At 56.9% G+C, this 13,160-nt stretch overlaps 1 protein-coding gene across 1 annotated transcript in view; it reads left to right on the forward strand.

Moving 5' to 3' along the window:
- Positions 1 to 13,160, forward strand: part of IFFO2 (intermediate filament family orphan 2) — a 44,950-nt gene that overhangs the window by 23,623 nt on the left and 8,167 nt on the right. Inside the window, 3 exon segments of the mRNA XM_024749805.1 lie at positions 9,910 to 9,970; positions 11,263 to 11,358; positions 12,526 to 12,666. Coding sequence (XP_024605573.1) covers positions 9,910 to 9,970; positions 11,263 to 11,358; positions 12,526 to 12,666 — 298 coding nt within the window.

A 13,160-nucleotide genomic window follows, 5' to 3' on the forward strand; every position in this document is an offset into this window, starting at 1 on the left:
GCCCCCTGTGCCCCTGGGCCCCCAGCCAGGTGATGGTGGCATCTAGATCTTTCCCATCATCATCATCAACATGATGGTTATGGCAGCATAGAGGCTGTGGGGTCAGCCAGTCCTGGGTTCAGGTCTGGCCCTGTCACTTGCAGTGTGGTCCAGGACCATTCTCCCAGTGTCTCTGACCATCTGCCGTTGGGAGGTCACGGGGGTGAGAATGATGTCACTGACTGCACCTGTCATACACGAGTCCACTGACTATTTGCAAAAAACCCTGTGACATGGGTGGTCTTACTGAGGCTCAGAGAGGGTTGGCAGCTTGCACCAGGTCACAGAGCTACAAGATGTAAAGCTGGGGTTTGACCCCAGGACCTTGTGGCTCCAGAGCCCCTGCCCATCCCTCCACTACACACACTGGTTTGAACCCAAAGGCTGATGTCCCAGCTGGCTTTGACACTCTGTAGTTTATCAGAGAGCTTTGCCGTCAGCCTGGGGTGTTTGTCCAGGCACTGTGGAAATTATTTTCTGGCCTGGCTGGGTGGGCCCTTCGAATGTATCCAGTTTGACACCATTGCATTAAGAATGGGAAAGTGATGCTAGAGGAGGGGAAGGGACTTGCCCAAGGTCGCACAGCAAGTTAGGGGCAGAGACAGGACCAGATACAGGGCTGCCTGCACAACGCAGGCTGCCTCGTTGCCTGAGGGGGTGTGGGTCCGGGGAATGCGGTCCAGGGACAGGCTTGCCAGTCTCTCCCTCCCTCCTCTCTAAAGGCCTGGTGGCTCCCTGCGGAGAGCCCCAGAGGCCAGCCAGCTGCCCTGTAAAGGGTACCCGTGGTCACTGAAACAGGTAGGGAGAGTGAGGATGACCCCACGCAGCTCAGCACCGCTGTCCATTGGCCAGGCTTGCGATCACCAACTTGCTGGGAAAATTCATTCGCCACCTCTCTCAGTTGCTTCTAGATCCCCAGAGGGTCAGGGCGGGATGGAGAAGTGTCCCTGCTTAGGTGGTCCGGGCCTTACGCACCCACCTGTCCCTGCCTCCCCCAGACAGGCGTAGGCAGGGCAACGCCAGTGATGAGAATGGCCGTCCAGCAAGGGCACCTGTGTACCTTCGCTCGAGCTCGTTTAATGTCCGTGAGCCCTACAAGGTAGGATTGCTACCCCCATTTCACAGAGGAGGAAATTGAGGTTTCTAGCTAGTGGTAAGCAGACCTTCCGGGGACCACACAGTGGCAGATGGCTTTCTCAGTTTGCTGCCCTTCTCAGTGGGGCCGGTGGAGACTCCTGTAGCCTTTGATTCTGTCAGGCCTGAGCAGCTCGTGGCAAGTGCTGCAGAACCAATCATGGAATGAGTGAGTGGACAAACGCTGAATCAGTGCGTGCTGCCATCCCAGCCCCTGCTTGCTGGTCACTGGTGATGAGGGCAGGGGCCAGCGGCCTGATGCTGTCACCCAGGGTATCTCTGGATGGCGGTGACATCCCTGAGGCTGTCTCCTCTTTTGGGCTCCAAGGAAGGGCCACATCCAGGGTCTGCACATCATATCCAGAGGGACTTTTAGAGATCATATTACAGATGGGAAGACTGAGGCCCAGGCGGGGAAGGGTCTTGCTGGGGTCGTGCAGTGAATTAGCAACAGAGCCAGGACTTGAAACAGGATCTCCTGCCCCCTCGCCCAGAACCCTCTCCCCCACTGGGTACTTCCCCATGGACTCTAGACCCCCACCCACCCCGAGTATCCTTGCACAGACCTCTCCGCTGGGATCCCTGGAGGCGCCTGGTGTTTCAGGTTGAGAGCGAGTCCGTGTACGTTTGTGTGTGCGTGTGTGCGCGCGCGTGTGTGTGCGTGTGTGTGCGCGCGTGGTGGCAGCATGCTGGGAGAGGTGCACACCTGATATGGTGGCTGCTCAGCCCGGCCCATCGCCAGCTCCCAGCCTGTGCTCTGGCCTGCCCGGGCTGTTACTGCCCGCCTGTAATGGAATCAGCTGCCCTGGTTAAGTGTTCACATTAAATTAATACCTCCTCTGCAGAGACAATCAGCTGACATTTAATTTGTGTTTCCTTCCGAGCAGCAGACTACAGCTGGGCAGCTGGGCCTCGGATAGGCACGTCTGGGAGGAGTCCCTTCCCCGGATGAGGGGCTGGGTGCCTATGGGAGCACCAGAGTCCACAGGGAGGGGGCCGGGAGGTACCCGTGAGGGCGGGGCTTGGGGGGATGGAGGGCCTCTCGGCTCACAGGCTGGGCGGCCCGGCCCTCCTTTTACTGGAGAGGGAAGATACAGCAAAGCAGATGAGAGGAGGCAGTCAGGAAATGAGGCTCCAAGTGTTTCAGCATTGGGCTGCCCGGAAGGAGGATCTCCCTCAGAGAAAAGTGGGTTCTCACCGTGTATCCCTGGCTCCACCCCACTCCCACTGCCCTTTTGCTCATCTGTATTTTTTTTTTCTGCCACAAACATGAATTGTTTGTGATTTTCAACAAGGGTGGTGGCGTGGAATGAGGAAGTTGACCCAGTCGTGATTTTTAAGCTCTCTAGGGGGCGCTCAGCAGAAGCTAAGGGGTGGGGGCCCTCCGCGTGCCCACTCTGATCTGTTACCCATCGGCTTCTGCAAAACTGCATTTGAAGGAGGGTTCCCCTGGTCTGCCTCATCCTCCAGCTCGGATGTAAGTCTAGAGAAGGACCTGCCAGTCAGGACCCCAGCTCAGCCCCAGCTCTGCAGCGAGGGTGGCGCAAGGCACATCCACGCGGGGAGGGGAAAGGCACCTCTGCACCTGTGGGTGGGCTCGCACAGAAGCCAGGGGCAGCGCAGAGCCCTGGGGACAGGTGCGCGGGGTGGCTCCAGCACACCCCCGGCAGCCTGCAGCCGGCTGTGCTGCCGTGGGGTGAGCTCCCCGTGCCCGGGTGAAAATTACCCTCCGCCAGAGGCAAGGCCCATGCTTGGCCCAGAATGAAGTTTTCCACTGACAGCTCTGGCCTAGCCTCACCTGAGTTTGCTTTCCATCACCTGAGTGGGTCGGCCTGGGTGTGCCGGCGGCTGACCTTCCTTGGAAAGGTGCGGACCGTCCCTCTGAGGGCCTTCCGGCTCTCTGTGGTCTGGCCACTGGAGCCAGCTGTGGGATTCTGCAGTTTGAATTGAGCCTCGGAACATCAGTTGTCTGCTGTGTGCCAGAGGTGGGACTGGGTGTTTTCACCCACACCAGCCCACCCTCGAAAGGGGTGGTGTGCTTCCCATCTCACAGGTGAGGCAACTGAGGCCCAGAGAGGGTAATTAATTGACTTTCTCAAAGTCACGCAGCTGGGAAGCGGCAGGGGCAGTATTCGAACCCAGTCTCTTGCTGCCCAGGAGTCTCTAGGACTTTCTTTTCAGAAGCCCCAGGGCTATCCCAGGAGCCTAAGTTGTTTTCCTGGGGCTGCACCCACTTTCCTCTGGAGCTAGAGCCCCGGAGCCTCTTTCTGTGAGTGCACAGGAAGTGCAAAATCTGTGAGTCAGTCCCGCTGCCAGTGACTTCAGCTTGGCTTTCCGCCCCTCAGTAGGCCAGGCTTTGTGGCCCCTTTCCGGTGGGTCTGTGTGTCATCCTGAGCTGATGGGGGAGGGGAGACACTGGCCCTGAGTGTCAGCTGGGGGTGGGGACTGGCATTGAAGCTGCCAATCCCCTCCCCCCAGTGGCTTGCTGAGACTTCCCGTCCATCACGTGGTCCAGCGGTGGTTCCTCAGGAATGCGGGGAGACCACATCTGGCTGAGACGGGGCAGCTACCTCCCCCTCCTGGCCACCTCTCACACATGTGCTCCTTCTGCTAAGATGGTGGCTGAGCCCCGCCAAGATCTCAGCAGCGGTGTAGGGCTGGGGAGTCGTTTCCTCTCCCCGCTCATTGCCCTGACATCCTGACATCCCTGCTTTCCCATCCCGAGTTGCGAGCTGTGGGATGTGGGAGAGGGAAGCTTTCTCCTTCTCCCTGCCCACTTCCTGCCCTGGCCCGCCCTCCCGCTGGCCTGGCCTCTCCCAGGGGAAGCTCAGGAGCCAGTGGACGGAGCAGCCGAGTCCCCAAGCTGGGGCTGTGCAGATTGAGGATGTCCAAGGGGCCCTGGCTGGGGAGCGGCAAGCAGTGGGGCTGAGGAGTGATTGCGGCTGGGATCATTCATTCATTCAACAAATCCATTCAATAACTCTTGGACTCCTTACCAAGTGTGGGTGGGTTTAGGTGCAGGGAGAACAGCAGTGAGCACAGAAATGATAATTATAACCAGTTCTCCGGCTGGGGGAGTGGGCAGACCCCCAGCTTTAGACCCGACTCCTCCGATGACTTGTATAGTGGCAGCCCTCCTGTGCCCCTTTTCCCACCTAGAACAGGTGTCTCCCCCATGATTCCTCTGTGCTCCAACAGGCCAGGGCACCTGGCCTGGGCACCAGGGTGCTACCTGTACCTACATTCACATTCCCGATTTGTGGGCTCCCCAGTCTGAGCCCCTGCCTGTCCTTTGCATTGGCACAGAGGCCCCCCAGGACTAACCCTCATCCAGCACTGCCGTGTTTTGGATCACACCCAGCGGGTTTGGACACTGGTAAGCAGGGGGATTGGAGTGACTGAGTTCAGGGGCAGGAGGCTGGGCTGGGGCTGGGAGATGGGCCCTGGGGTCCAGTCCAGCCAGCACCAGCCCGTGACTGGGGGCCAGTCACATGACCGTCAGAGAGTGTGGGAACAGAATGGCTTTTCTGGAGCGAGCCTGGGGTATGCTGGGCTCACACTGTGTCTCATTGACAGATGGAGAGATGGAGGCTCCGAGTGGGGGAGGCAGAGCTGGGGTTCAGACTCGTGTCCTTCCACCTCGCTCCTCATGAGCGCCGCTTGGGCTGGGGGAGGGGAGGGCACTCTGCTGTCCACTCCCTGGGTGACCTGCACCTCAGTTTCCTTATCTGTACACTCAGAGGCGTGGTCTAGGGGAACTCTGGTTCCCTTTTCAGCCTTGGCTTCTGGAGATTCTCTGAGTCTCTTGTTTCTGTAAAATAGAAACAACCCCCCCTTGCTGGCTGTGTGATTTGGGGGGAGGTGCTTCATGCTTTTGGACTTTAGCTTCTTCATCAACGACATGGAGAAAAAAATAACCCGACTTAGAGGTTACTGTGAAACTAAATGAGGCTCTGTCTGTGAAGCCCCTGAGGACGGTGCCAGGCACGTCGTAAGCACTCAGTCTGTGTTAGCTGCCCCATCACATCATCATCGTCATGAGCGTCAGCATAAGCAGCAGCAGCAGCGTCAGTATCACCACGACCATCCTGCATCCCACCTGCTTCAGGGGCTGGCGTGAGCATCCATAGCCTGAGAGCGTTTTGAGGAGCTGGCATGCCTACAAGGCTGTTGTTGAAGGGTGTCTGCAGATGGGGGGAGAGTGAGAGGATGCTGGGAGGAGATGCTGGGGGCGAGAGAAGGTCCCTGTGATGTGGTCGGGGCGGGAGCTAGATCTGGGGCCTGAGCACTCTTTGGAGGTGGAGAAGATGGAGGGTGGTCCATCGCTGTCCCTGGCATCGTGGGCCGGCTCTTTGGGTGAGAGCCATGCTTGATGAGATGCCACAGCCAAGCCGCCTGGGAAAGATGGCCTCCTGAGGTCTGCTGCCTCAAGCCTGAGCTCAAGGAGGGAGAACAATGGAGGTGGCTGCGGAGGCTCAGGGAAGAGATGACATTTGAGACGAGCCTGGGAGAATGGATAGATTTCAGAAGGCTGAAGAGGAGGGAGGGAAAGGGGAATCGAGTTACCTCTGATTCTCTGTTTCCTCATCTGCAAAATGGGGACTGTCCTTAGGGGAGGATTAAGTGATATTTTATCTTTTTTTATTATTAATTAATTAATTTATTTATGGCTGTGTTGGGTCTCCGTTGCTGCGCACGGGCTTTCTCTAGTTGCGGCGAGCAGGGGCTGCTCTTCGTTGCGGTGCGCGGGCTTCTCAATGCAGTGGCTTCCGTTTGTTGCGGAGCACCGGCTCTAGGTGCGTGGACTTCAGTAGTTGTGGCACACGGGCTCAGTAGTTGTGGTGCACGGGCTTTAGAGCGCAGCCTCAGTAGTTGTGGCACGTGGGTTCAGTAGTTGTGGCTCACGGGCTCTAGAGCACAGGCTCAGTAGTTGTGGCGCATGGGCTTAGTTGCTCCGCGACATGTGGGATCTTCCCGGACCAGCGAACGAACCCATGTCCCCTGCATTGGCAGGCAGATTCTTAACCGCTGCACCATCAGGGAAGTCCCTTATCTTTTATATGTATCTGAAGGCCCAACATGGTGTACACCACCAAGAAGGTGACCAATAAATGTCCCTCTCTCCACTCCCTTCGAGAGAAAAGAATCTGGGGACTTCCCTGGTGGCGCCCACCACCAGGGAAGCCCTCACACCACAATGAGGAGTAGCCCCTGCTCGCCGCAACTAGAGAAAGCCCATGCGTAGCAGCAAAGACCTAATGCAGCCAAAAATTAAAAAATAATAAAAATAAATTTAAAAAGAAAGAGAAAAGAATTTGGAAGTTTTATGAGCTGGTGGGTCAGGGCGGGCAGGGATGGATCTAAGTGATTCAGGCTGTCTTGGCCTTGGCTAGAGTTTCTGTGTGCACTGGGCCTTCATTTTCCCACCTGTAAAATGGGGAGGAGGTTTCTCTGCAGCTTCACAGCCCACTGTGTGAGCTCCTGTGCTCAGCAGTGGGCCACACATGAAAGTCAGGAGGGCAAAGGCTTAAATGACATGACATCCACCAGCCCCTGACCCGTGGTAGGTGTGTCCCCTCTTGGTGGCAGCTGGCTACTCCCTGGCCTTCCTGCTGGCCCGTCTTTGCTTATGTTGGTCCTGCTGCCTGAAACTTCCATCCTGCTGAAACCTTACTCCTGTGGGCAGATCCAGGTCAGGAGAGGGGGCTGTGCCTGGGAAGCAGGTTTTGGGATGTCAGAGCCCACAACATGGTTGACCAGTTTTTGGTTAAGCTGCATGCTCCCTCTCTCTGGGCTGAGTTGCAGTAAATGCAGGGCATCTGGGGTGCCTTAAGAAATATCACTCAACCATCCTTTCACCCCGGTCAGCCAGAGCAGCTGAAGGGCAAAGCTTTTCTGCACTGTCAACATTGAAGCTGGCGAAGCCAAGCTTTCCCGCTGCGGCCGGGAGGGGAGGTCAGCGTAGGCAGCAGGTTTGGTCTGTCAAGCCAGCTGCTGTCAGCACACAGGGGTCCTTCTTGGGTCTGCTGGGGGCAGGTGCACCAGCTGCCCACCTATCCAGCTCTGGTAATAAAAGGCCCATGAAGTCATTTGTGCAAGCTCAACTGGGGTGCAGCTTAGGCGAGGGGGCCACCGAAGTGCCTTCTGCAGGGGAGCTCATTAGAAATGAGCCCCACACCAGACCTGCTGAATCCGGGTCTGCACGTGAACAAGCTCCCTGGGTGATTCCCATGCATATCGCAGTTGGAAACTGGCTGCTTTAGAGCATGAGCTTGGCTTGAGTCCCATCCTTGCTTACTAGCTGTGTGACCCTGGACAAGTTACCTCACCTCTCTGAACCTCAGCTCTCTCATCTATAAAATGGGTTTGGGGAAAATTTCTTTACCCGAGAGTGTTAATAATTCGCATGAAAGCCGATGAGATGTGTACGAGGCCCTGGGCCCAGTGCGTGGGACTCAGACCGTGCTTGCCAATCAGTGGCTGCTGTTACTACAGCTAATGTGTCTGGAGATCCAAAGACGTGGCTTAAGTTCTCGCTCTGAGTTGACTTGAGACAAGTTGCTTTCCTTTGCTGGGCCTCATTTTCCCCGTCTGTTCAATGGGTCTGTTGACCCCTGCCCCACCTTCCTCACAAGAAGTTTGCTTAAAGGAAAAGTGAGGAGGGGCTGGGCCTTATCCCCAAAAGCCTGTCTTGGAAATGAGTGTGTGTGGAGGAGAGATGTCCCTGGGTGCCCGCATCTTCAGCCCTCACTGCCCACTCCTCTGCTGCCCCTGGTGTTGCTGCGAGATGCCGTAGTGAGGCTGGCCTCAGGAGCCAGGCTGCAGCCAGTGCCACACCGGGCTCTCCCTTGTCCCTGCTCTGCTCAGCGGCTTTGGAATTGAGCCCCCTGCCCCCCTCAGGGCAGCGTGGCCAGTAGAGATGATTCAGCTTGGGACCTGTGTTCTGGGCCTTGGCCTCCCTTGAGGGGAGCCCCAGATGCCCCATGCTGCTGGGCGAGGTGAGGGCAGCCTTGAACTTCTCCCCACCTGGGATTCCTGTTCCCCACACTGGGCCTGGGGCTGGACTCAGTTTTCCTATTTGTACAACGAGGGTGTTCAGTGAGATGATCCCACCTGGGTTAGACCCTTAGATTCTCTTGCTGCCCCTCCTTAGCTTCCTCTGTGTTCCTCATCCCTGCCAGGACCCCTATCCCAGCCCCACTGCCCACTGGGTTCTGAACTCTGCAGCCCACAGAAGATCTAGGCCTGGCCACCACCACTGGGGGCTGGTAAAGACTGAAGGGAACGGGGGATGGGGGGTGAGTGGCAAGTGTGTCCTCTGGGAGCCCTGGCCGGGGCCGTCGTGTCTCATGTGGGAAAGAGGAGGAATTTTCCTCTGTGTGTGCAAACAGTATCCGTTTTCTCTTGTTTCCAAAAGCTGGTGACGTAACCCACTCTTCAGCCATCCCTCCCCTCTGGCCTATTTTTAGCTGGCCCCGACAGCATCCTAAAAGGCTTCCAGACCTGCCTGCTCTGAGGCCATGTAGGGAGGCAGCCGTAGGGTGAAGAAAGAGAGAAACTCCTGGTCGGTCTGTCCCAGGATGGGGGTCGGGGGAGAAGGACCTGTCCCTCTGGGGAAGGAGGGGCATCTGGGTGGGGAGTGGGTTAGGGCTCTGATGGGTCCTGGGTCTACAGGAAGCCTGGCAGGGTCACAGGCACTCAATCTGGAGTCTCCAGCCTGGGTTTGAGTCCTGGCCCCACCTGTCCTCACCCTGACCTTGGGTACCTGACTCTTCCTTGCTTCACCTGTAACGTGGGGATCATTGTGGCACCTAGGCTAGAGGGTTGTTTTGAGGATTGAATTACATCACGTAGAATGGTGCCTGGTACAAAGTAAGCACTCAGTTAAGGTGGGCTGGTATTGTTGTGGTAACTCTATTATCATCCTGTCCTGCCTCCGGTTAATGCTGGGGGTACACTCAGAGCCCCCATGTGCCTTCTCCCCTTTGTCCTTTCCTGTTCAACTTCAGGCCACATATATACAAACGAGATGACATATGTAACACCCCTGGAATAGAGCCTGGCACTTAATAAGCATTAAATAAGGGAGAGTTATATTTATTTTTTGTTTTAATGCAATGAAACAGACCTGGGTTTGAAGTCCAGCCCCACCCCCTAACTAGCTGTGTGTCTTTGGGCAAGGTATTTAACCTCTCTGAGCCTCAGTTTCCTCATCTGTAAGATAGGGATGATAACAGCTAGGTAGGAGATGTCTTTGTTGGTTAGGGTAGGTTGTAGGACACAATGACTCCGAGATTGCGATGGTTGGCACGATCAAATTTGTTTCTTGTGGTTGCAAAGGAGAGCCTGAAAGTGGTGCTGGCTGCAGCCTTGCCCCTGAGAGCAGCTTCAGTACCATGTCTTACAGGAATGGTAGGAGCAGTAGCATTTATACAATGCTTTACAGTTTGTGTGGGGGGCTGGCGGTCCCTCCTGCCGTCATCTCCCAGTGGTGCTGTGCTCATGCCGGGGCCTGGCACCCGTCACCACCACCTGGTATCATGGGTCACCTGGCTGTCCCACACATCTAGCTCCCGAGACTGGGAGTTCCCGAGGGGCAGGCAAGGATAGAGTCGCTGCCGCACCTTCCTTGCCCAGCCCGGGGACGGGCCCAGGGTGGGTGCTGGCATCGTGTCTGAGGCTGGACTGGCCTGGGGAGGCTGCCCTCTGACCACCTGTCCCTCTTGTCTCTTGCAGATGGGAGGAGGAGCTCGCCAAGCGCATGAACCTACAGACCATGGTGGACACGCTGCAGGAGGTGAGAGGTCCCGACCAGGAGAGGCTCGCAGGAGAACCACGTGGCCAAGGGGCAAAGCCGGGGGCAGTTCCCAGCACAGCCTCTGTGCTCTGCTACCTCCTGCTGCCTCAGTCTCTCCTCAATGGAGCCGGAGGCCTCTCCCGCCTCCCCTCCTTGGGGCTGGGAAGGCACCAGCACAAGAGTTGCAGAAAAGCTTGGGCACGGGAATCCCGGTGCTGCCCCTGGCGTGCAGGAACAGACTCGGGGCTGAGTGCCCTGCAGAGGGCGGGTGGCCACATCATCAGGTGGGCTCCCAGCCCTGGCAGGTGCTCAGCAGCGGGCATGAGGACATTCTTTTGCTCTTCTGGCTCGGTGGCTCTGTGTTCTGGGTGGGCCTGCTTCTCACTCGCCTGCTGTGTACGCTGGGCAACAAACTTTACCTTCTCGGCCTCTGTTTTCCTCTCAGCCAAATGGGCACAAGAATGGCAACCCCATGAGAAGGCATGGAAAGCTCTTTAATTGCCTTCTGGTATCTAAAGTATTGATCCTCTAAATAAATAAATAATAACCAAAAAAAAAAAAAGAAAAAAAAAAAAAAAAAGAAAAAAAAAAAAAAAAAGAAAAAAAAAAAAAAAAAGAAAGAAAGAAAGAAAATAAACACTGACCTTCTAAGGAAGTTAGAGACAGATTAAAATAATGTCAATATGCAGAAGGAAAAGGATGAACGTCCCCCCACCCCGCTTTCTTTTATAAGAAAAGTACTTTTTGCTTTATACACATAACATGCTCATGGTCAAATACCTGGAAAATTCAGAAAAGCACAGAGAAGAAAATAAAACTCACCTCCAGTTCTCCCTGCTCCACTGTGGATAAATTGGTGTGTGACCTTCTGGTCTTTTCTGTGCAGCCACACAGAAGCCCGAGGTGTGCGTGCTCGGTTAGGGTGGCACGTGTGACGTTGCCATTCTGGAGATCGGAGATGGTCAGATATATTGGCATTTTCACGTGAATTGACCTACTACTGGGATCCCTTTTACATCCACTTTTTCTCTTAACGTCTGCCATGGATTTTTCCATACAATAAATAATCCTTGGAGAAGTGTTTTAGGCTGAGCGATGCCCTGTGCTGAGCGAGGGCTGAGTGGGGACCCAGGCTGGGATGAGGTCCTTGGCACCCCTTCCTTCCCTGGCACAAAGGCACCCGGCTTGGTTGGATGTCAGGTGTCTGGGGCTCTGGACCCAGGTGTCCATCCCCTCCCCTCCAACAGGGAGACCAGCCCCCCTAAAACCTCCCCCATCTTCATCCCCCGTAGGCAGCGCAGGAAGCAGAAGCCATCCAGGAGGAGATGAATGAGAAGATTGAGCGTCTCAAGGCCGAGCTGGTGGTGTTTAAGGGGCTCATGAGTGACGTAAGTGCCACCGACCACCACCCCCAGGCATCATGACTTCCCCCCACAGCCATCATGCAAAATGCTTCATTCACTCCGAGGCTCCAGAGCTCGGCTTCTAGTTAGAATCCTGGCTGGCTGCGTTTGACCCGTGAGGATGACGGATGCATCGGAGACCAGGCCCCCCTCCCTGTCCCCTCCCCACTTCTGCTTCCCTTGGTCTGAGTAGAGATGCATTAATCTGCTGCTTTAACCCATCCTGCCCTCCCTGGGGCTCTTCTGATGGTCTGTGTGTGTTTGCTTCGTCTCCTGCCAGCTCACCACGGTGAGGGCGGGTGGTGGCCATGGGCCTCTGTGTCTGGGCGCAGTGGCGGCCAATGGCAGGTTGAAGGAGACCCCGGGTCTGATCTGCGCCGGCCTGAGAGGCTCCCCGGGCCAGCGGCCTTCAGCAGGGTTTGCTTTGTAAAGTCGGGACAGGCCAGTGTGCATATCCTTGGGACGATCGGAGCCCCTCTGAGTAACCGTGGGCAGGGGCAGCTGATGGCATCAAGGGCCTTCTTCCTACTGGGGACCTGGTTTCCTGCCACCTTCAAGCAGCGGGTAGTATGTAGAGAGAGTCTCCACAAAGGAGAAGGAGTCCAGTACAGGTGACTCAGCCTGGAACAGTTCTGGTCCCGAGAGGCGTGGAGCTGGGGTGGCTGGAAGAGGCCATGTGGCTTCCCCTCACCGGGGTCCAGTGGACCCCCCATCCTAGGCAGCCCCAACCATCAGCCGTGGGAGGAATCTCTGTGTGGGGTACAGGTGGAGCAGGCCCGGTGGGAAAGCAGGGGGGTCTTTCAGCAGTGGGACTTGTCTTTCTTTTTTCTCTGCTCTGACAAAATAAACACTGACGCTGTATCTGCTGAGAGGATGCCTTCCAGCCCTTAGGGTGACCAGCAAACACACTGTCCACTCGGCGCCGAAGCCCTAGGCTCCCACAGTCCCTCCGCCCCCTGCCCTGAACCCGAGCAGCTGGCCCGACCCTTCAAGTCCAGAAAAGGCTCAAGGACCCCCTCGGACTGCGGGGCCTCCCGCCCGACACCTGGGGGTCTCCCCACCCCTCTGTCCAGTCGGAGCCTGGGAGTGCCTCCCCACCCCCATGCTTGCTCCATCCCTCGCTCACGTAACCCCCTGCTGTCCTCCCTGCAGCCCATGACAGACCTGGACACAAAGATCCAAGAAAAGGCCATGAAGGTGGACATGGACATCTGCCGCCGAATCGATATCACGGCCAAGCTGTGCGATGTCGCACAGCAGCGGAACTCGGAAGACGTGTCCAAGATCTTCCAGGTGACTAGGGCTGCCCTGCTCACCAGCTGCCACTCCCAGCCGCCCACCGCCCTCCGCCCCTGCCTGGCCACCCAACCCCCGTTTTCCTCGCACCCTGCCCACGCCCCTTCCCCCCGAGGTAGCGTTTGCCCAACCCTCTGGCCTCCCCAGGAAAACGTAGAATCAGGGACGCATAGACTCATAGGCACGTCTGACTCCTCCATCATCAAGGCTGACCGCTTCATCCTATGGCTGAGGACGCCGCTCACCCGGGCGGGTGGTGGGCGTGACAGGCTCCAGGACGGACATGGCAGAGCTGGGAGTAGGACTCAGGTCTCTGGACCCTCCAGGGCTCAGTCCATCCGTCCACCCTGCGTCCACTGCCCTGCTTCCTGCCTCTTCCTCTGGGAGCCAGAGCTGGCTACAAATGCCATGGTCGGGGAGCCCTGGCCAGGCTATGGGAGCACTGGGTGAGCTGGCCTGAGCCCTGGTCCTGGAGCCTCAGAATTCAGAAG

This window comes from Neophocaena asiaeorientalis, unplaced genomic scaffold (genome assembly GCF_003031525.2).
Source record: "Neophocaena asiaeorientalis asiaeorientalis breed wild unplaced genomic scaffold, Neophocaena_asiaeorientalis_V1.1 scaffold275, whole genome shotgun sequence".
Lineage (NCBI taxonomy): Eukaryota > Metazoa > Chordata > Mammalia > Artiodactyla > Phocoenidae > Neophocaena > Neophocaena asiaeorientalis.